The following is a 24522-nucleotide window of genomic DNA, read 5'->3' on the forward strand; positions in this document are numbered from 1 at the left end:
AGCAACCAGAGTCTATCTGGTTGGGTGGGGAGACAAACCTGAGAAACCTCAAGAACCCCTTGAGACCTCGTCAGGAGAAACACCCCGGACTCCCTTCCAAAAATTCTTGGGTGAACTAACCCACAACACACATGCCGGTCACCTATACTGTCCGACCATTATAGGGGGGTGCGTTAAGGCGAACGCACTCCTGGACACAGGATCAAAAATTAGCCTGATGTGCTCAACCCTGTTTCAGAAGGTGAGTAGAACTATGCTTGCTCTTGGTAAACCATTTCAAGTTGAGCTACACCGAAGACCACTCATACATAACCAGTCGGGTGTGGTTGGATGTTTTGTTCCAAGACATAACTTTGGTCCACCCCATTTACATTTGCACATTGGACACAGAGCCTCTCCTTATCGGCCAGGACCTGCTGGACAGGTTGGCCCCGCTCATTGACTGCCGCCAGGGCCAACTCTGGACCCAGGTGGAGGTCCCAAAACTCCTGGGTGCAAGCAGTAAACCACCCTTTGCTATCAGCCAAGTTTCCGGCTTGGAGGGGCCCAAAGTACCTCTAGCGAAGCTCATGCCTTCGACAGAGCCAGTCTCGGGCACCCATGGGGCACAAATGCACCCGAGCACCCAGGGAACTGCCCTTCGCAGTCATGACTCATTTCTTTGCTCTCTGAAAAGTGAAGGGGTGAAACCTTGCCACCCCAAAATAGTGGAAGGTGTGCACCTGGAGAACACCTTCGCACCTGAAGTGATCTTAGCACTTTGGTTGGAGAAGTCTGCAATCAGCAGGGAGCTACAGGTCCTTCTCAAAATATTAGCATATTGTGATAAAGTTCATTATTTTCCATAATGTAATGATGAAAATGTAACATTCATATATTTTAGATTCATTGCACACTAACTGAAATATTTCAGGTCTTTTATTGTCTTAATACAGATGATTTTGGCATACAGCTCATGAAAACCCAAAATTCCTATCTCACAAAATTAGCATATTATTAAAAGGGTCTCTAAACGAGCTATGAACCTAATCATCTGAATCAACGAGTTAACTCTAAACACCTGCAAAAGATTCCTGAGGCCTTTAAAACTCCCAGCCTGGTTCATCACTCAAAACCCCAATCATGGGTAAGACTGCCGACCTGACTGCTGTCCAGAAGGCCACTATTGACACCCTCAAGCAAGAGGGTAAGACACACAAAGAAATTTCTGAACAAATAGGCTGTTCCCAGAGTGCTGTATCAAGGCACCTCAGTGGGAAGTCTGTGGGAAGGAAAAAGTGTGGCAGAAAACGCTGCACAATGAGAAGAGGTGACCGGACCCTGTGGAAGATTGTGGAGAAGGGCCGATTCCAGACCTTGGGGGAACTGCGGAAGCAGTGGACTGAGTCTGGAGTAGAAACATCCAGAGCCACCGTGCACAGGCGTGTGCAGGAAATGAGCTACAGGTGCCGCATTCCCCAGACCTGGGCCACAGAGAAGCAGCACTGGACTGTTGCTCAGTGGTCCAAATTACTTTTTTCGGATGAAAGCAAATTCTGCATGTCATTCGGAAATCAAGGTGCCAGAGTCTGGAGGAAGACTGGGGAGAAGGAAATGCCAAAATGCCAGAAGTCCAGTGTCAAGTACCCACAGTCAGTGATGGTCTGGGGTGCCGTGTCAGCTGCTGGTGTTGGTCCACTGTGTTTTATCAAGGGCAGGGTCAATGCAGCTAGCTATCAGGAGATTTTGGAGCACTTCATGCTTCCATCTGCTGAAAAGCTTTATGGAGATGAAGATTTCATTTTTCAGCACGACCTGGCACCTGCTCACAGTGCCAAAACCACTGGTAAATGGTTTACTGACCATGGTATCACTGTGCTCAATTGGCCTGCCAACTCTCCTGACCTGAACCCCATAGAGAATCTGTGGGATATTGTGAAGAGAACGTTGAGAGACTCAAGACCCAACACTCTGGATGAGCTAAAGGCCGCTATCGAAGCATCCTGGGCCTCCATAAGACCTCAGCAGTGCCACAGGCTGATTGCCTCCATGCCACGCTGCATTGAAGCAGTCATTTCTGCCAAAGGATTCCCGACCAAGTATTGAGTGCATAACTGTACATGATTATTTGAAGGTTGATATTTTTTGTATTAAAAACACTTTTCTTTTATTGGTCGGATAAAATATGCTAATTTTGTGAGATAGGAATTTTGGGTTTTCATGAGCTGTATGCCAAAATCATCCGTATTAAGACACTAAAAGACCTGAAATATTTCAGTTAGTGTGCAATGAATCTAAAATATATGAATGTTAAATTTTCATCATGACATTATGGAAAATAATGAACTTTATCACAATATGCTAATTTTTTGAGAAGGACCTGTATATGGCCGTTTGTCGCAGGAAAATACACGTCTAATTGAAGCACAACGCAGCCACAGTCTACTTTCAGCAAGCTGGCCACGCCGCCTTCTGAAGGCAACCGGAGTCTGCATCCTTAATGTGAAGGTTGGCAAGAGACAGCTCTCCCATACGTTCAGTATTACTCAGCACCTGCACCCTCCGGTTTTCATCGGGGCAGATCTGCTGGTTTGGCTGGGTGCCCAGTTGGACACCTTCAACCAGGTTGTTTGGGCCCGAGCCAGCCAGTCCCTTCTTGGGAACCCCTGAGGTCATGCTGTCAGGACAAACTATTCCTCAGGCCAGCCAGGCCATTAGTGAGACCGATTCACTAATACCGCAGTGAACAGCAGGGGTACCAATCCGCCTGATAGTCAGAAAGGGACAGAAGATTCAGAGCACCCGCGTTTTCTTTCAACCTCTTCCCTACTTCCTTGAACTGAACCTGGTAGTCTGTGGCACACCCATGCTTGAGCTGAGCAACCGCTTGACTTATCTCTTGGTAGAGAATTCAACCCAAGTGCCTATCCAGGTAACCGCAAGAAAACCCCTGGGGATGCTCATAGACAGCTCCTTTCATGACTTCGAGCTGACCATCCCTGTCAATGGAGACATGCCCTTATTTGTGTCCGGCAAACAGAACTCTCCAGACGTTTTGTCCACGTTTCTGTCGGACATGATCACAATTGAGAAACATGAGGTTTTCACGACCAAATCCACCTGTGGTGCTACCCTAGGGGCTGAAGGCAACTTGGTGGTGTACGCACCCAGGGCAACCAGCTCAAGAAGAGCCAGGGACCCAGGACCCATCCATCAAGCCCTACCCTGGTTTTGAGACCGAGGTCAGTGAGCAGTTGGAGAAAGCCGATGCGCTAAGCACAGAAGAGGAAGGAACAGCACTTAAGAAGCTGTTTTATGAATATCAATTAGTCCTCTCGAAGGACTTCCATGACTGTGGGTCAATGACCTCCACACGGTTCATATTCCAACTAACCCAAATGCACCCCTTATGTTTGTGCGCCAATATAAGATTTCTCTCAACGCTTACGAGTTGATCCAAGAGATCTTCGACAAGCTGTTGGAGAAACAGATAATTTGTGAATGCAACTCCATGTACAACTCTCCGATTTGGCCGGTGTTAAAACCGACCAGGAAATGGCGCCTGAGAATTGACTACCGTTCACTGAACAAGCAGGTACCCCTCTCACGCTGGCCCATGACTCACTTGGGCCAGGAGCTGGCTAAGGTGAGAGATGCTCGCTTTTTCTCCACAGTGGACGTGGCGAATGGCTTCTGGACAATGAAGGTAGACCCGGTATAAATGGAGTATAAATTGGTGTTTTCCTTCGGGAACCGCCAATATACCTGGAACAGATGCCCCTTTGGGTACTCGAACTCTCCGGCCAAATTTAACATTTTCCTTCACAAGACCATGTCTGAAGCCGCAGCCCGGGGAAACCTCCTTTACATCGATGACATCCTTATGAAGAGCAGGACGTTTGAGGAACATCTAGCCGAACTCCGGCACGTCGTGGACCAGCTTGGCGCAGCGGGGGCTAAGCTAGCACTCGCCAAAGGCCAATGGTGCCGGACAAAAATGGAGTACGATGGTTAACCGTGGGCCCAAACGGCATCGAGCCCCAAGCCAGCAGAATCCGGGCCATCTAAGACATAAAGGCTCCAATGAATGTGTCTGAGCTTCAAAGTTTCTTGGGGGTCTGTAACTACTCCCGCTAGTTTATTGAAGACTATGCGGAAATGGCCAGATCCCTCACAGAACTCCTACGCAAAGACACGCCTTTCACTTGGGGAGAACCCCAAGAGCATGCCTTCCAACTCCTGAAGCAGAAACTTGGTTCTGCGCCTTGCCTGGCCTACCCAGATATGGACAAGGAGTTCTACCTGGAAGCGAGTTTCTCTTCCAAGTGTCTAAGTGATGCGTTGAAGCAGAAATATGACCAGGACATGCGAGTTGTTGCATACGAAAGCCAACCTTTGAGTGACATAGAGGTTAGGTTCTCAGACTGTGAGAGGGCTCTGCATTCTACAGTCTGGGCAGTTGAACATTTCCACAGTTACATTGGGGGGCAGAAAGTGATTATTGAAATGTGCCATCAACCGGTCACCTTCTTGAACAGCGAACGGTTGAGAGAAGGAAGAGTGTCCAACAGTCGCATCGCAGCATGGATGATGGCACTTAAAGGTTATAACGTTGAGGTGAGGTATGGTCAGAATAACAAAATGGTGTTGGGGCAGGGGTTAGCAGAATGCCAGCACTGTGAATATGACACCGTAGCAACCACCATTGACACACCTGCCACCTCCCAGTTTTCTTCGAGTCACCGCTACTTCGATGAAAACGTGTGCAAAGTGCTCCCAAGAGCCTACATTGACGGGTGCGCCTTCATTGACGAAGGTCGACCACAGGCTGGTGTGGGCATCATCTGGGTTGGACACCACACCACCGCACCAAACAACTACCAACTGGGGCCGAAAACAAGTCAGTATGCAGAGATCGCAGCAGTACTCATCACCCTCCAGCAGGCTACAGCCCTGGACATTAAACAACTGGTGCTCTGCTCCAACTCCAACTATGCTCGGCACAGTTTCATCTCCCACCTCCCGGTGTGGAAAGAGAATGGAATGAAGAATGCCAGGAATAAAGAGGTAAAACATTCAAAACTCTTCCTGGCATGTGACCATCTCACCACAGAACAGGGTATGGTAGTGTACTGGAAAAAGGTGAAGGGTCATTCCTGGACTCTGGGCCCAGACAAGGACAGAAATGAGGAAGCAGACGTCTAGCCCGATTGGGAAAGTGGGACCCCGTGGGGTTTCCAAAAAGAATGGCTTCCTCCCTCTCAGACCCATGCTGTCTCTGCCGTCACATTACCTACCACCCACAATCGTCGGGTCAGGTGGAGCGGATGAACCGTACCATAGTGGCCATGCTAAGGAAGTATGTTAGCAGCAACGGAAAAGACTTGGACATCAAACTCCCTTTGGTCCTGATGGCCATCCGGTCCACCCCCCCCCAACACTCCACAGGAGTAACACCCTTTGAGATGATGACTGGACGGCAAATGACCCTCCCACTCCGTCTGCTGTACCATCCAGAAGATGTGAGTGTGACAACAGCCTACACAGCACATCAATATGTCGAAGACTTGAAGGAGCACCTCAGATCCACATTCGCTTGGGCACAAACAAACCTGGAAGCTAGCGTAGAGGGTGCAAAAGCATATTATGACCGGAAAGCAGCCCACCGTAAATATGAAGTGGGTGAAAAGGTTTTCTATTTCAGATTTGCTCAACCAACTGGGCGTTCCAGAAAATTCCTCCCAAAATGGGCAGGCCCCTTCGAAATTGTGGGAAAACGCTCACCAGTGGCCTACAGAATAAGAATCTCAAAATCCAAACAGGCCCCAGTGTACCAATGGGTTCATGCAAACCAGATCAAACCCTACAACAGACTCTCCTCCATAGGAACAGGACTCCCTTCCGGACAGGAGGTAGGAGAGGATAGTGCATAGGGTCAACCAGATACAGGGGTTGGACAATGAAAGTGAAACACCTGTCATTTTAGTGTGGGAGGTTTCATGGCTAAATTGGACCAGCCTGGTAGCCAGTCTTCATTGATTGCACATTGCACCAGTAAGAGCAGAGTGTGAAGGTTCAATTAGCAGGGTAAGAGCACAGTTTTGCTCAAAATATTGAAATGCACACAACATTATGGGTGACATACCAGAGTTCAAAGGAGGACAAATTGTTGGTGCACGTCTTGCTGGCGCATCTGTGACCAAGACAGCAAGTCTTTGTGATGTATCAAGAGCCACGGTATCCAGGGTAATGTCAGCATACCACCAAGAAGGACGAACCACATCCAACACGATTAACTGTGGACGCAAGAGGAAGCTGTCTGAAAGGGATGTTCGGGTGCTAACCCGGATTGCATCCAAAAAACATAAAACCATGGCTGCCCAAATCACGGCAGAATTAAATGTGCACCTCAACTCTCCTGTTTCCACCAGAACTGTCCGTCGGGAGCTCCACAGGGTCAATATACACGGCCGGGCTGCTATAGCCAAACCTTTGGTCACTCATGCCAATGCCAAACGTCGGTTTCAATGGTGCAAGGAGCGCAAATCTTGGGCTGTGGACATTGTGAAACATGTATTGTTCTCTGATGAGTCCACCTTTACTTTTTTCCCTACATCCGGGAGAGTTACGGTGTGGAGAAGCCCCAAAGAAGCGTACCACCCAGACTGTTGCATGCCCAGAGTGAAGCATGGGGGTGGATCAGTGATGGTTTGGGCTGCCATATCATGGCATTCCCTTGGCCCAATACTTGTGCTAGATGGGCACGTCACTGCCAAGGACTACCGAACCATTCTTGAGGACCATGTGCATCCAATGGTTCAAACATTGTATCCTGAAGGCGGTGCCGTGTATCAGGATGACAATGCACCAATACACACAGCAAGACTGGTGAAAGATTGGTTTGATGAACATGAAAGTGAAGTTGAACATCTCCCATGGCCTGCACAGTCACCAGATCTAAATATTATTGAGCCACTTTGGGGTGTTTTGGAGGAGCGAGTCAGGAAACGTTTTCCTCCACCAGTATCACGTAGTGACCTGGCCACTATCCTGCAGGAAGAATGGCTTAAAATCCCTCTGACCACTGTGCAGGACTTGTATATGTCATTCCCAAGACGAATTGACGCTGTATTGGCCATAAAAGGAGGCCCTACACCATACTAATAAATTATTGTGGTCTAAAACCAGGTGTTTCAATTTAATTGTCCAACCCCTGTATATGGACTGTATCTTTTATTGTTGTTTCACTTTGTCTCAGGGTTACCAAAGCTGATGACCAAAGAATGTAATGATAAGAATGCATTGCTTTGTATTTTGTCATTGAACAACATAGAAAGGTATGAGTTAGTAAGAGTTTAGCCCTGCCCAGGCCAACCTCTACCCTGCCCAATCATAGACTTTTGAGGAACGAACTGAGTGGTGAACCTCCATTCCTGCCAACAGGAACGCAGAGACAGTGTTGTTTTGTTTGGTTTCACCACGGATGACGGATTGTTCAGCTAAGGACAGAATGGTCCCAAAAGCTTCAAAGACTGCGATTCATCTCACCCTTTGAACCTAGGGGGGAATGTTGAACCACTTGTTTGCTGAATATTGGACCATTTGCACGTCATTGGATGCCACTATGCCTTTCCATCGTCATTGGCCATTTTGTACCGCAGGATAGTCTGCTCCTACAATTCCCAGCGGGCACCGCGGCTGATAAGTCGGGGGCGTCCCATTTCCGATGTCACAGTCAACTATATAACAGAGGATGGGACGGCCCACCATTGCTTTTCAGCTTGGGACCTACACACGGTTACCGGCATCTGAAGCAGCATTGTGGAGAAGAAGTCCCACGTGGATTTTCATTCATTCTCCTCATTGGCCAATGAGAAAACTAAGCAAATTAAGCTTACAGGAATAAGAAGGCTTGTAGGTTTTCTACTTTACCGATCGAATACGTGGGTTTAACACGTAACCAAAAAACCACGGAGTTTCAAGGAGACGGATTGCCACCCTTGTGTTTGTTCCAGTCGACTGCTGATGGTCAGATCATATTTTCCCCTTTTGCCAAGGAGGCCAGAGGACAGAGATTGACCGCTCTTCTTGGAGTTTAACTGCAGAGCACAGTAACTCCAATTATAATTATTGATAAATACTAATTAATCAATAATCATAATCCCGACAATTTACACATTAGCTCTGAACTCTCTCACACTGCTTTCTGAGGCTGAACATCCAAATACTTACACATCTCTAAGCCTTTGTCAGTGATCCGGATTTTACAGCCAGCAGGTTCAGCAGCCGCCATGATGGACACCAAAGACGAGAGGAAGAGGAAGGACAAGAGAAGGATTGTCATCCTGAGATGGAGCCAGTCAAGCTGAAATAAAAAGAAAGGTATAACTAAAATGCTGGAGAAATGGATTGTCTCCTCATGGTTTACTGCTTCAAGTGGTTTGGTTCTAGTTTTGTTTTTGTTTTTTTGTCTGGTTCTGGTTCTAGTTCAGGTTCTGGGGCAAGCCTTTTTAAAATTTTTAAGTTGATTCTTATTTTTTCTTGTTTTCTGAGTTTATAAACTTTCAGACTGAATCCTGCTGCTTTTTTGATGATCTAACGATCAAATGGTCTTCAGGAGTGTTGAGCTGTTTTCATGGTAACAGTATCAGGGACAAGAGGTTGTATTCAGAGTGCTGCTTATAAAACAATAAATACAACCCACCACGACTGAGGATGTGACCACAACAACTTTTAAATTAATGCAGCTGTTGCCACGGTGACAGCTTTGATGATTAGTCAGTTGTAGCTCCTCTGGTCTTTATCAGAGTCAGGAGATAGTTTCTCCTCAGTTACTGGGCAGAGTTCAGTCTGTGTTTGGGCCAGCTCTCAGCTTTCTGCCTAAAATCTGAAATAGATTGATGCGGTCTGTTAAGGAGTTAGACAGGATCAGTCCAGACTGTTTTCGTTGGTGGTTCCACATCCCCTCCCAGCACCACCAACTCACTGATCTACTGTGACTATGTCCAGATTTAATGGTTCTCTCACTGACATTGGTGCTGAGTTTGGATTAAAGTTTGACCTAAGTGTAGCCCTGATTAAATTTATACTGCATGTAAAAACTGTTTATTGATCTTTGTCAGACAGACAGGGTATTTTCTGACACTGATATTTGCTTTCAGTGGTATTTATATTTATATGTGTAGTATGTTAGCTGTCCAGGAGGGGGCAACGAGCTGTGTTTGGCATAGTTTGGTTGCAATGTACTGTGTGAAAATGTGCTCCATGGGTAAAGCGAACAAAACTGCTTTATTGTTTCTCAGTGATTGGATGTATAAATGAATGAGCCATCATTTTGAATTCTGATTGGCTGAGGGGAGGGGGCATTGAGAAGGTGGGGGGGGGGGGGGGCGTTTGGACTTGAAAAAAGTTGGAATTGGAGGGTGAGAGTGTGTAGAGAGGCATGATTGTAACTGCCCTACAAGAGACAGGACAGTAATCAGAATCAGAATCAGAAAAGCTTTATTGCCAAGTACCTTTTTGGACATACAAAGAATTTTTTTGGCGTAGTCGGTGCAATACAGTACAAATTAAACAGTATAAACATATCTACAATATAATATAAATATATGTGCACAGTTTTAAGTGAGTGAGAGTAAATATAGAGCAGTATAAGATGCAAGAGCAATACAACAGTGCAGGTGATCATTGTGCAAGTATGGCAGTGCAAGTAAAGCAGGAGTCCAAGCTGAGCGTTAATGTAACTCATAGAGTTACAGGTTACAGGTGTCCTGTCAGCAAAAAAAGGGGGGGTGTGGGGGAAAGGGAGAGTGTCTGGGTGGTTTCCGGGCTTTGTTAACCAGGCTGGTGGCAGATGGGAAAAAACTGTTCTTGTGGCGTGAGGTTTTGGTCCAGATGGACCGCAGCCTCCTGCCAGAGGGGAGAGTCTCAAAGAGTCTGTGACCGGGGTGGGAGGGATCAGCCAGAATCTTCCCTGCCCGCTTCAGGGTCCTGGAGGTGTACAGTTCCTGGAGCGACAGTAGACTGCAGCCAACCACCTTCTCAGCAGACCGAATGACACGCTGCAGCCTGGCCTTATCCTGCTGTAGCAGCGGCGTACCAGATGGTGATGGAGGAGGTGAGGATGGGCTCAATGATGGCTGTGTAGAAGTGCACCATCATAGTCTTTGGCAATTTCTTCAGCTGCCGCAGGAAGAACATCCTCTGCTGGGCTTTCTTGATGAGTGAGCTGATGTTTGGCTCCCACTTGAGATCCTGGGAGATGATGGTTCCCAGGAAGCGGAAAGATTCCACAGTGTCAATTGTGGAGTCACAGAGGGTGATGGGGGCAGGTGGTGCTGGGTTCTGCCTGAAGTCCACAACCATCTCCACTGTCTTTAGAGCGTTGAGCTCAAGGTTGTTCTGGCTGCACCAGTCCAACAGATGGTCCACCTCCCATCTGTACGCAGACTCATCACCATCAGAGATGAGTCCGATCAGGGTGGTGTCGTCCGCAAACTTCAGAAGCTTGACAGACTGGTGACTGGAGGTGCAGCTGTTGGTGTACAGGGAGAAGAGCAGAGGAGAGAGAACACAGCCTTGGGGGGAACCGGTGCTGATGGTCAGGGAGTCAGAGACGTGCTTCCCCAGCCTCACGCGCTGCTTCCTGTCAGACAGGAAGTCAGTGATCCACCTGCAGGTGGAGTCGGGCACACTCAGCTGGGAGAGCTTCTCCTGTAGCAGAACTGGGACGATGGTGTTGAAGGCAGAGCTGAAATCCACAAACAGGATCCTGGCGTAGGTTCCTGTGGAGTCCAGGTGCTGGAGGATGAAGTGAAGGGCTAGGTTGACTGCATCATCTACAGACCTGTTGGCTCTGTAGGCAAACTGCAGGGGGTCCAGGAGGGGGTCGGTGATGTCTTTTAGGTGTGAGAGCACAAGGCGCTCAAAGGACTTCATCACCACAGAGGTCAGGGCGACGGGTCTGAAGTCATTAAGCCCTGTGGTCCTTGGCTTCTTGGGGACAGGGACGATGGTGGAGGACTTGAAGCAGGCTGGCACATGACATGTCTCCAGTGAGGTGTTAAAAATGTCTGTGAAGACTGGAGACAGCTGATCAGTGCAATGCTTCAGGCTGGCTGGTGAGACAGAATCCGGACCAGCAGCTTTCCGGGGGTTCTGTCTCCTGAAGAGTTTGTTGACGTCCCTCTCCTGGATGGAAAGAGCCGTCCTCGGCGTGGGTAGGGGGCTGGTGGGGGGGAACTTCAGGGTGGGGGTTGGAGGTGCCAAGGCCCCTCTTGAGGTTGGGGAGGTGAGGGTGGTGGATTGTGGCTGCAGCTGTTGGGGGGTGTCGTGGGGGATGGTTGCAGGACTGTCCCTTTGTCTTTCAAAGCGGCAGTAGAACTCGTTCAGGTCGTTGGCGAGGCGTCGGTCGTTGATGGAGTGGGGGGCTTTCGGCTTGTAGTTGGTGATTTGCTTGAGCCCTTTCCAGACAGACGCAGAGTCGTTGGCTGAGCAACAAGACTAAATGAAGCTATGGATTGCTTAACTTAGATAGTGAGCTAGCTGTGTATCGAAGCAGGCTGAAAAGAAGTGCGAGACACCGCAGCACCAGATAGCGCTCCAGGTGACCAGAAAAGCCTGGTAGCTCCTCTGGCAACGTGGGACGAAGCTGGGTCTTCAGTGAATAGCCAATCTTGCCCCTATGATGGATTGCACCGGAAGATTCCCCGCCATAGTACCCAGATAGTGCTCCAGGTTACTGGGAAAGCCTGGTAGCTCCTCTGGCAACGTGGGATGCAACAGTAGGTTTGAGTTATCGCTTCAGCTGGGTTTGTTGAATAGATGCAGCACACGTTTAGGATGTGACACATAAGGACGCGAACACTACTCTGGACTTTATGTGAGTACTCACTATTTTATTTAGCTCAACAGAGCGAACGGGCTGCATCGTTTTTAGCCACACCGCTCCCGAGCTACAGTCAGGCCTGCAACGAGGGGTTAATGCACATATGGTAATTTGGTTGAACAGTGAGCAGCACTGATTTTTATTTGGGTTCATTGTTATATGTTACCAGCTGTGGATCCACAGGTTAAATTTTGTTTGTATGTAATTTTGTTTGTAGGTACTGTAAAAATTGTATGTTCTAGTTGCCAAGATTACTTGGGAAGTATCCAAATATTAGTATCTACATGCTAAGAATTAGTTTGGTTTCAAGTGAAGTTGGATTAACATACCTGTTAAAGAAGGTTGAACTAATTTGTTACAAACTCTGCCTTAATCTCGTCTTTCAAATATTTTCTTTTACATTTCTAATAAATTACAGATTGTTTAGAAACATTGTTTGGTTGTTTGGTCTCACATAGTGAAAGGGGGTGAGTATTTGAATGACTGAAGTAAACATTTACTGAGGGAAATAATAGAATATAGTCGAACTCAGGGCGCTATCCTAGGGAAAAGGTTAAGGGAAGCGCTACATAAGCAACTGGATGGAAACGTTTCTTAGATCCCAACCAAAGGTGACTGAATCCTTATTAAATGTTTAAAAGAACCTTCTCCTTCATCTAATTTAAAAGTTTAAAGACACCCAGTATTGTAAGGTCAGCAGGTGGTGCTGTAGGTAACATTTAAAAATGTTTAGTCTGTGTTCAGATTCAAAACCTGAGAAGGGAGACCAAACTCAACCAGAGGACTATGGACTGCAAATGATGGCCATGTTTGTTTTGTAGAAACAGCTGACAGAACATGTAATCAGTCATGTGACGAGCCTGTTTCCATCTTTAATGAAAGACCACCGGTTCTTCAGCAACAGAGCAGAAAATGGTCAATTAAATTGAGGGAGGTTTAATGTGGCCCTTTAGAGTCTTTTTTATGTCTAAGATGTTTCTCCAGTCTGACTTTGTATTATTAACACATTACATGTCATTTTTACACAAAATGCAGTGAACACATTTTTGAAAGACAGACAAATTACATCCTCAATCCAATTTTAGATCATTTTACACACAGCACACTGCAATAGAAACCCCAATAATCTCAATCTTGAAAACAGTATAACATATTCTACTTCTGCAATGGCATCAGTTTGAAAACATTATAAAATTCAACTGAATTGATTTTACTTATATAGGGCCAATTCACATCTGTCACTGATGTGAATCATAAATTTCAAGTCAAAGACCAAACAGATCTGATTTCCAGAAATCTAAAATAAAATCAATCCAGTAGAATCCAGAATCAGTATCAGTTTATTATTGGCCCTTAGGGAAATTTGCCTTGCAGCCTGGTGAAAACATTAAAAGCACAATTACTCTCCATCAGGAGCCAAAACAGTAAAGAAATCTCAACATCAGTATAAAGGTACATTTAAACCATCAGAATAAAATGACAAAGTAATCATATTTGATCACATTTTAATTTTAGCTGAGCAATAGCCTGAGTAATTAAAGTTGGTTCTTTCCAGTGTCATAATTTGTTGGTTTGTAGCTGGTCCAAAGTGCAGGCAGGAATGTGGCAGCAACAGAGTGAGATGCACAATTTACTGACAATAAAGATAAAAGGTTTGGCATGGCATGAGGAGAACAGGAAATGGAAAATGGATGAAAAAAAAGGGAGTACAACAGGGAATTAATAGACGTGGTTACGGAAGGATCCAACAATTAGTAACCAGTGAGCATATATGCTCAGGGAGCTGTGGAGAAGGATATGGGAAGCTGGTGTGTAAATTAGGTGATAAATTGGAGCAGCTGAGGCAGATGGTAAGCAGGGGAAACTGAGGGAGGAAGACTAATTAACACAGAGGAGCTAATGTAAGACACATGAAACATTAATCTCAGGGGAAAAGTCAAATACTAAAACGGGGATAAACTAGAATACACAGGAAACAGAACACAGGAGTAAACTGAGAAGGAATAACTAATATGGCCACATATTAGACGCTAGAATGAACACAGAGAAATGAAAGGATGCGGCAAGACCTATTAGAACATAATAAACAACAAGGAGATGAAAAGAACACAAACACAACTGAAAACCCAAAGATCATATTATCCAGATGGTTTGAGCTCTAATTTCCCATGCAGTAGGTGACCAGGGGAGTCGGATCTTTAGCCTTTTGACTCTTTTTAAAACTGTCAGATGTGAAGTGCCTTGAGACGACATGTGTTGTGAATTGGCGCTATGTAAATAAAACTGAATTGAATTGAATTTTGCTGACATCAGTATTTTCACTGAATGTCACCTTCTTGTTAATGACATCACTCAGGTACTGACAACATTGTAATGGTGATTAAAGGTGCAGGACTGGACTGCTGTCTATAATCTACACACAGACCATTCAGTTTTCAGCAGGAATCCTCACACTATGGAGTAAAATCCTCCACCACCTGACCCGCTGAGCCATTCTCCCCCTGTAGCAGGCTGACGTAGCAGGCTGACGTACAGACGTAGCAGGCTGAGGAGCACCGTGTCACCTAGTGTAGGAGCTTCTGCAGTCACTGGTGTCCAGGATATGAAATGTGTCCCTCACAACACTGCAGTCCTCAGGAGAATGCACCCCTGAGGATAAAGCAGCCCTAGGAGAACACATCCCTCAAGAGAACATATTCCTAAAGAGAACGCAGCCCTGATGAGAACATGTTGCTGAGAAACATGCCTGTTAGCAGTTGTAAAAACTATAGGCTGGTTCTCTGCAGGTTCTGTAGCAGCAGTGATGGTGAACCATCTGAGCTTCTGTTCACTCAGTCAAAGGTCAGTCTCCCTGAGTTTAGCTGGAGGTTGGTTCTGTGAGTTTTCAGATTTCTGCTGATGGAGACAGAGACTTTGATTCAGTCTGGTTTACCTGGTTGATTTTTAAGTTCTTAGATGGTAGCTGAATCTAAGATTTAGGTGAACATTTTAAAAAGAGCAGCCTTTCTCCTGGGTGGAAATCTTAAAGATGGAGAGAGATGTGAGGATTTCACAGAAGTATAATTTAACCCACAGATTCTCTGGTTAAGTGAAGGAACAAGAGGGATGAAGTTTAATCAGGAGGAAACTGCCAGAGCAGCTGTTCCTGACTCACTCTGCCCTCAGAGGGAGACACAGAAACTAGGTCAGGGGACAGATGGGAGTGAGGGTTTGCGGGTGTTGTGAAACTGAGGTTACTACAGTTCATGTTGAGCTCTTGTTAAAATGGGCGTCACATAGAGAGATGTTTTCAGCTGCAGCTTTTTGTTCACACTGCTGGACCATCAGTCTAAGGACACCCAGACTAGCGAGCTGAAGCTACAAGAGCTCAGCAGACAAAGCGGTTCTCTGATGATTCCAAAAAACTAGAGAAAAACAGGATGCCTGTGAGTCCCTCCCATCCACCCACATTTTACCCAATGAACTCTAACACAGTGTTACAACCCCAGATTGATCCTGAAGACCAAACTCAAGACACATTTAACCTAGTAACAGATTAAAAGCACATAGGTCCTTTAATCAGCAGCTAAGATCTTCCAAAGAGTGTCTCTCAGCCTGTAATCAGAGCAGTGTTTAAAGAGCCAATCAGGATCAGCTGCTGCAGCCATATTACCTAGATGCTTCAATGAAGCCTGAAATGTCCTTTTGTCCATCTGACTTTGGATTCCCGTCTGACTTTAAGATTCATTCAGCTGAAAAACTACAAACTCTGGGCAATTAATGATCAGACTCTGAATGGTTGACTGATGCTGACCTCTGATTTTTAACCTGATCCGAACCCAAACTAAACTCTACTTCCATGACTTAAGGACTTGTTTTTACTTTTTAGAAAAAAAACAGGACATTGGGTTCCAATTTAAAGTTGGAAGGTCAGGAAGAAAGGCTGCAGATCATCTTAGTCAGTGTAAAAACATGAAGATCTGCCATGCCGCTGCAGACCTAAGGGCAGAGGAAGTCCACCCAGGAACCTAAGAACATACCTGAAACACCTTGATCCTGTTCAGAACCTGTTCTGTAATACACTCACCTCCTCATGGTTACAGCCTGCTAATATGTCTGACCATTTGTCTCTGGATCCATCTGTCTGCTGCTAACCTTTCCTCTGAATGTCTGGAGATGAAACTCACCGATCAGCTGCAGAAGGAGGAGTTCTGACCTGTTGTTTTCTGGTTGGTTTGGACTTTTTCTCTGGTTGGTTTCTGCTCTGTTGGCTCACTTCACTCTGAGCGCCTGATTCTCTGTGCGCAGTTTTATCCCCAGGGAATGACTCCTCCTCCTGTGAAAACTTCTCTTTTTGCATCCTGGGTGAAAAAAATCTGAAGGTCCACTGCAGACAGAACATTCACTCATTACCTTGCTAGGGTAAATATGTATAAAAGGCATTTAAAGCCTTTTTAAAATTTCCTTTAGGATTAATAGTTGTTTTTTTCAACAGAATTTCAATATATTCATGTTTTATTTCAGCAGCATGATCTAACATCCAAATGTTAACCTGAGAACATGTTTTTATTGGGGAACAAAATCCCACATAAAGAAATAAATTTTTACATGAAACCATCGTCTTATACCCACAACACAGCACTTCTTTGACATTTCTCCATTTTGGAGCAACGAGAGAGGGAGATCTTTGACCATCCAGACTCCCGGTTTACGGTAGAATTTAGGTTTGGAGGCTGAGATGTTCAAGAATGTTTCTGGACCATTTTTGTGTTGATGATTCCAGATATTTTGGATCATTGTCCTTCTGAAAGTCAAGTCAAGTTTATTTATATAACCCTTTTCAGCAACAAGGCATCAAGACGCTGCACATAAGGAAAAACATTACAATGATACAGAAAATTAAACAACAGAGGTAATTTAAAAAAAAGAGAGAGAATAGAATGATGGATAAGAAAACGAAAGGAAAGTTGGACTAAAAACTTAACTGATAATGTTTAGATGGCCCAGTCAAAGGCCGCTGTAAAAAATAAGTTTTTAATCTTGATTTAAAGCAATTTAGGGTTTTGGCGCTTTTCCAGTTTTCTGGGAGTTTAATCCAGATTAGCGGAGCATAAGAACTAAAAGCTGCTTCTCCATGTCTGGTTCTGGTTCTGGTTCTGCAGAGTAGATTTGAGCCAGATGACCTGAGAGGTCTGGGTGGTTGATCCACTGACAACAAGTCTGTAATGTATTTTGGTGCTAAGCCATTCAGTGATTTATAGACTAACAGAAGTATTTTAAAGTCTATTCTCTGAGCTACAGGGAGCCAGTGTAGGGACTTTAGAACCGGGCCGATGTGCTCCACTTTCTTAGTTCTAGTGAGGACGCGGGCAGCAGCGTTCTGGATCAACTGCAGCTGTCTGATCCACTTTTTAGGCAGACCTGTGAAGACACCGTTGCTGTAATCAGTTCAGTGGTGACACATTTTCAGTTTACAGACTTCATGACGATGTGCCCCCCAGGAAGATTCACAGGGCTTTTGGAAGAGAAACAGGCCCGGAGCATTACACATCCTCCGCCTTATTTAACAGTGGGTATCAGTTGTTTTTCCAAATACTCATCCTTTATTTTACAGCAGACCAAACTGGAGGATTGGTAGCTAAAAAGCTCAATCAGAAAATGATCTGACCAAAGCTCCCAGTTCCAGTTAAAGTCCTAGTAGAGTTAAAGAATACTCTACATGTTTATGTTTGTGGCAATAGGACAGAAAAGTATGGGCCTGATTTTCAAAAGGTTTGCGTGAACGAAACCACACCCAAACCTGTTTGCATCCGCAAAGCTGATCAACAAACCAGGTGCTATTATGATTGCGTGTGGAAAGTCAGAACAGCAGGCGCAAATGTTTTAGCATGTTTGCCTTCATGAATATGCAAAACAACATAAGATAATGACCCAAACACCCAAATATATGGGAGGGGGATCTGCAAATGTAATTCTTTATCACTTGCAACTTTATTTTTCAAACCTGAAACGACAAAAATAAAAATAATCACAATAGATGAGAATGGAGGATTCTATGTAGGATTATCTAAGGTCAGATTTGGAGCCAATCACAAACAGACGCCATGACATCTTTCCTATGATAAAACTCCTCTCCTTGCAACACTTTTTTTTTGCATCTGGATCATTCCAGCACCATTGCTGTCAGTGAGATCATCTGCTACTGATCATGCAGAAGCGCACAAATAACTGATCATTCGACAGAGAAACTACAATTGAACATCATTAAAAGACCCACTGTGCTTTGATGCTGATAATATAATTAATAGGAAAGAACTAAGACATTATAAGGCAGATTCATTTGCAAACTGGACGCTAAAATTCCTTCTTAGCAGGTGAAAAATCACAATTTTTAGGCAGCTTTTCCATGTGGGGTCAAAGACTGTGTGCTTTAACCTTGTTACTAAAACACATTCCTTTATTGACAGTAACGTTATGTCATTGCAGGCTGGATCAGTTTATTACGTTGTTTAAATGTGAACATATGCCAGGGGAGGGTTTCTACAGTAAAAATGAGTTCATGTCACCAAACAACAATTTAAACAATCAAACATATATATCATTAAAATATTGGCAAAACAGACCAAACAAATTCAGTTAAATCATTGGAAAATATCATTATGTACATAAATGTTCGATTTAAATTATTTGCAGGACAGTGACATGATGTTATGTTTTAAAATTAGCAAAGCTAACATGCAGATAAGCAACTCCTACAACAATCTATTTTTATGTTGCTATATTTCATTTAGGCCTAAATATTGTGGCTGTTTATGATAAACTCTGAACTCTTCCAACAAACTCTAAAAACAAAAAGAACACGGTGAGTCTCTGAAAAGGATTAAAAAATCAAGAGAGATAAGCCTATAATAAATTAATTCACAGGCAGGTTTGTCTTTTTTATTGGTAATATTGATTGGCCAATTTGTTGCGAGTTACATCCAGCAACGCGGTTAAAAAGCTGGCGCGCTCCTGTGGTGTTGCCACCCCAGATGCAGCACTGACCAGCTGCTCCGTTTGCGCACTGATGGCCCGATGGCGGAGGGTGCAGTCCACTCTGGACACAGCTCTGCCCTCCTGCACAACAGCCTGTAATCCAATATTATAACTGAAGGTGAAGCAGGATGTAATCTTTGCCACACTGGATCCATCTGGTTAACAAATTCTAACAGTCCAGAAAAGCAGGAGCAGAACAGAACAGCAGGAAAACATCAGCAACTGGACCATTCATAGTGATGCAGCAACTACCCCTGCAAGCTTCTAACACAGCAGAGAGGATCTGCAGGGGCAGTAGCAGCCAGCCAGCAGCACATGCAGTTTCCTCATTTAAACTGGGCAATCTTTTGCTCCTGTTATCCACTGAACACGCAATCTTTGAAGATCACACGCAATGCGCCCACTTGTTGCATGTGCAGTTCTTTTGTACAAGAACTTCGGCGCCCCCTATTTGGGCTTTGAAGATCATGTTTTCTGGCATGTCCACAGAACCACCAGTTGGTCTACAGTCTAATGGTTGTTATGGAGACTTGATGACAACAAGATGGCAATCTTTGTTGCAATTGTCTCTAACAGTGATCTCTGGAGATGTTTACCTGCCTTACCTTCCTCCTGACAGAGGGACGTGGCTCCTTGTTCAGTCCTCTGGCCAAAACAGATGTCTCTGTGGCATGGAAAGTACCTGTTAATGTCAGTCCAAAACACCTTGAACAGAAACAAAGCAGTCAGAGTTAATCAGAATCTGGCTTAAATTAGAGCATCTGACAATTAAATCACATCTACACCTCCTTCAGACCAACAAACTAAAACTGACTCCAAACTGGACCAAACAATCATCAGCACATGCAGGACCAGGTAGAAGAAGATCCAATCATCACTACCTCAAAAGAGGATTAGAGGCTGATAATTAAAGCTGTGAAACTAATAATGCAGAATTTACTCAATGATGATCAGTTAGTTATTGTCTACAAATCAATCAAACCCCAAACAGTTCTGTTGGGTCCCTTTGTGATTATTGATCAACTACTCCAGCTGTAGATAGCCTGTGTGCTCAGGTGACCTCTGGTCCTTTCAGTCAGAGTCTTTAAATTGTTCACGAAGGTCAGCAGTAGCAGAGGGCCATCATTACATCTAAGATCTGACGGAAGCAGAACAAACATCAGGAAACTAAGTAAGATTTGGGTTTTTAAGTTCAGATTCAACTAAGAGGAAATTAGAAATAAAGAGAAATAAAGAAAATCTATCTCCACACAGAACTGCTCTGCAAAGTTCTGGAAGCTGCTGAGAGAAACATGGATCTGACTCTGTGTTCAGGAAGCTCCACTGAAGATTCACTCTGGTTTTACATTGGAACCATGAAGAGATGCTGAATTGAAACTGAAGGATTCATGGTCTGATCTTGGACTGATCAATAGAAGATAAACTACCTAACAGAGACTGCAGTATTTGTCTTCAGAATCAGTGTTTTCTGCAAGAAAACTGATTATTTACTGATTATTTTACCTTGCACGGCTTTTGTAGACTTTATGGTAGCCATAGTGTATACAGAAAAGGACAGACCAATTGCATGGCAGTTAAGCCACATTATGTGATACCTCTCAGACAAACAAGTCTGTGCATTTCTGGCGGTAAATATTGCGACTGCAGCAAGTCAGAGTAGAAGGAAACCAAGACACACACGAACAGACGAGAGAAACAAAAGGAGAAAGTTGAAGAGAGCCGCGCCATAGAAAGTAGAGAAAGAGACAAGTGAGACGAAGAAAGGGAGAATAACAACTGCGCCAGAGAAAGGAAGTCAGGACAGTGCTGCAGAGAGTTGAACGAGACGGGTGGGACAGAGAAAGAAAAAGATAAGCAACAGATGGCGCTTTCTAAAACAAGAAAAGTGGACCGTGAAAATGGGATCTTTAATCCGGAATGGACCTCATATGTTCAGAAACTGTAGCACTTATTAAAAGTGCCAGTGTTATGATTTGTGGGTGTTTTTGGGTTTTGTTGGTCTGTTTCACAGTTAAGGTTTTGAATCATGTTTCTGTTTATTTTTCTGGTCATGTTTTAGTCTTGTTCATGTTTTGTCAAGTTTGGTTTTTGGATCTGGTTATGCTTTCGTTTCATGTTTTTCTAGTTCTGTTTCTATTGGTTTGTATTCTTGAATTCCTGTTTTGCTCCAGTCATGTTTGTTCTCTCCTGTCAATTAAGTTTATTCGGTTCACCTGCACCTAATTAATCTGTCTTACTTCATCTGGTTCACACTCCATAAATACACACCCGTTCAGTCACACATCGCGGAAACTTTTTTCATGCTCAAGTCTTGTTTTCAGATCATGCTCTTGTCCTGTTACTCACGCCAAGCCTGTTTTGCCAACCTGCCCATGTCTGTTTTTGCATATATTGCCTGTCCGTTTGTTGTTTTGGTTTCTGCCTCCTTCTGTGATTAAGTTTTTGTTTTTTAGTTATTAAATCCTTTTTCACCTACCGTCACGCTGCCTGCTCGTCTGCATTCTGGGGTCCTATTTCGCAAGTCATAACAGCCAATGTGAAAGGACATTATCAGACAATACATAAATGTTTTGAACATACATACACAGTCAAATCTGAAGTAAGAGCACAAAAAATAAGTTGTCTGAGAGCCCAGTATGACCAGTCCACCAGGATCCTCAACCACTCTTTCACTGCCCAACAACAAGCTCATGAATGATCCCTCAGAGTTGCTTGGAGTTTGGGTCAACACAAAAAGGCATTTACTGGGTTAGGGGTTGTCAAAGAATGCATGAGTGCAGTAGCTGAAACACTACTTGATGGGAAACAAAAACAAGAGCTGTGTGATAAAATAAAGCAAATATCCCTATCAGCATCATCTGCAACAAAGAGAGGTGAAATATTGACCCTGGATGTGCTATCTCTAGCTGTGGATGAGTCCACTGACATTTGTGACAATGCTCAGCTGTTAATTTATGTCAGGTTTTTCAACATAGACCAGAAAATATTCTGTGAAGACTTGCTAGGTGTCACTCCCCTTCAGACCAGTACAAGAGGAGCGGACATCTACCTGGCCATTAAGGAGATGTTAACAGAAAGAGGAATAGAGCCAAAGAAAATAGTTTCCATAACCACAGATGGAGCTCCTGCTATAATAGGGAGAGAAAAAGGAGCTGTTGCAAGACTGAAAGAGGCCAATCCAGATCTAGTAGCATACCATTGCATCATTCACCAGTCTGTCCTCTGTGCATCCCTGTCAGATGCCTATGCTGGGGTGATGAATAGAATGATGAAAATGATCAATTTCTCAGGGCATCCTCATCCTACCACCATCGCATGCTAAGGGAATTCCTTAAAGAAGTTAATGCTGATGCTGATGACCTTTTGCTCCACAATAATGTGAGATGGCTCAGCAAAGGGAGAATATTAGCACACTTCTGCTCCATTAGGATGGAAGTTGCATCTTTGTGGGCAGAGCTAAGAAGTCACAAGGCAAAACAGTTTTCTCTCTTTTTAGAAAATAAGAAATACATGGACAACATGGCCTTTTTGGTTGATGTCACCTCCCATCTGAATGAACTGAATTTGAGACTACAGGGCAAGGACAATTCTGTCTCTGAGCTGATGACAGCCCTCCCAGAGGAAGCTTGAGGTGTTCAAGGAAGACCTGCAGGGAGAGAGTGTCCACTTCCCAGCACTACAAGGACATGTTCAGTGGGAGCGAGATGTGTCTTTCTTTGTTGATTTTATCGATAAGCTGATTCTAAACTTCAAAAACTGTTTTGACAAGTTCAACTTTGGACCGCAGCTCAACTTGTTCATTCAGAACCCATTTCTCATCACAGATGTCAAGAAGATGTCAAGAAGGAAGTAGCATAGCTCAGTAAATAATGGGCCTTTGACTCCTTTCAAGCCAAGGATTAAAGTTCTGGCAGGGGAAGCTCAAGCTCAGGTTTCTCACTGAGCAAAAAAGGGAGGGAGCTCAATATGAAAGATGAAGAAAATTAGCTGGTAAAGTTGTTCAAATTTATTATCTGTAAACCTGTTGAGATTGAGATTGAGACTTAAAATTAAGTTTATTATTCATTAACATTTTCTTATTTGCAAATGTAGCCCCAATTTTTACTTAGTAAATGAAAGAAAATTGCACACATGAGCAGTTATACATATATAAACAGTAAACCATCAGGACCTCCTTCAGTTTGCTTATCGCTGTGGAGTTGGATTTGAAGATGCCATCAAACACCTGCTTCAACAAATCCACTGTCATCTGGACAAAGCCAGCAGCACTGTGAGGATCATGTTCTTTGATTTCTCCAGAACATTTAATACAATCCAACCTGATTTGCTTTGTCAGAAACTCCAGAAGACTCAGGTGGAGGCCTCAACAATCTCCTGGATCAAAGACTACCTGACAAACAGACCACAGTTTGTGAGACTGAAGGGTTGGGTGTCTAACCAGGTAGTCAGCAGCACAGGAGCACCACAGGGGACTGTACTCTCACCATTCATTTTCACTCTGTACACCTCAGACTTCCAGTACAAGACAGACTCCTGTCATCTGCAGAAATACTCAGATGATTCTGCAGTTGTGGGGTGGATCAGAGATGGAGAAGAAGCTGAGTACAGGAAGGTGGTGGACCACTTTGTGGCATGGTGTGGAAACAATCATCTCATTTTGAACGTGACTAAAACAAAGGAGATGATTGTAGTTTTTAAAAGAAACAGGAATAAGTCAAAAACTATTTCTATCATGGGAGAAGAAGTGGAGATGGTGGAGGAGTATAAATACCTTGGTGTTCACCTGGACAACAGACTAGAGTGGAGATGCAACTGTGAAGCCATCTACAAGAAGGGACAGAGCAGACTGTACTTCTTGAGGAAGCTTAGGTCCTTTGGTGTTTGCAGCAAGATGCTGCATATCTTCTATAAGTCTGTTGTGGAAAGTGTGATCTCTTCTCTATCATCTGCTGGGGTAGCAGCATCAGAACCAGGGACTTAAAAAAGCTCAACAAGTTGATAAAGAAGGCTGGTTCTGTTCTGAGGACTCCTCTGGAACCTCTGGAGATCATTGTGGAAAGACGGATTCTTCATAAAATGAAGAACATTATGGAGAACCCCGAGCATCCTCTTCATGAGACTGTCCTACAACAACAGAGTGTCTTCAGCCAGAGGCTTCTTCAGATCTGCTGTAAGACGGAGCTACAGGAGATCCTTCCTGTCCACAGCCATCAGCATCTACAACGTCTCTTTGAAGAAACCTTCATAATATGAGATATAACAACATTTAATTTCCCTTTGGGATTAATAAAGTATTTTTGAATTGAATTTTGAATTGAATATGTTCCGTTCTATGATATGTCACCGTATAACAACAATAAATACTGTGAAAACATTCTATGAGTTGAATTGAATTAACTTGAGTGTAAGGTATTGATCATATGCAGATGTTGAGACAGCTACAAGGCTACCTAAATATATTTTACATAGAATATTTATATTTTATACTCTTCCGGACGCCTGCTTAAGCAAATTTTCTTTACCTGGACCTTTTTAGGTTTTAGTTGAATACCCCTGTTTTATACAGTCCCTGCTCCAATACATTAGATAAAAGAGAGTGCCTCATCTCGTGAGCATCCCATCAAGGTCTACAAAAACTTGTT

General features: G+C 44.2%; 2 protein-coding genes across 4 annotated transcripts in view; both read right to left on the bottom strand.

The window, feature by feature from the left end:
- Positions 1 to 16220, bottom strand: part of LOC124857229 (phospholipid transfer protein) — a 36997-nt gene extending 20777 nt beyond the window's left edge. The window contains exons 1-2 of one of the 3 annotated variants that reach the window (XM_047348404.1): positions 16062 to 16220; positions 8212 to 8344 (exon numbers count right to left, since the gene is read on the bottom strand). In XM_047348404.1, the coding sequence (XP_047204360.1) occupies positions 8212 to 8344; positions 16062 to 16205 (277 nt within the window). In that variant the 5' untranslated portion in view covers positions 16206 to 16220. Of the gene's footprint in view, positions 1 to 8211; positions 8345 to 15932 lie in introns of all 3 variants that reach the window. The other 2 variants (XM_047348406.1, XM_047348407.1) reach the window with 2 other exon arrangements.
- Positions 16221 to 19556: 3336 nt separating this feature from the next.
- LOC124856411 (potassium voltage-gated channel subfamily KQT member 2) overlaps positions 19557 to 24522 on the bottom strand; it is a 66634-nt gene continuing 61668 nt past the window's right edge. The window contains exon 14 of the mRNA XM_047346796.1: positions 19557 to 19585. Within this exon, the coding sequence (XP_047202752.1) occupies positions 19572 to 19585 (14 nt within the window). The 3' untranslated portion in view covers positions 19557 to 19571. The remainder of the gene's footprint in view (positions 19586 to 24522) is intronic.

Source organism: Girardinichthys multiradiatus, chromosome 20, assembly GCF_021462225.1.
Source record: "Girardinichthys multiradiatus isolate DD_20200921_A chromosome 20, DD_fGirMul_XY1, whole genome shotgun sequence".
Lineage (NCBI taxonomy): Eukaryota > Metazoa > Chordata > Actinopteri > Cyprinodontiformes > Goodeidae > Girardinichthys > Girardinichthys multiradiatus.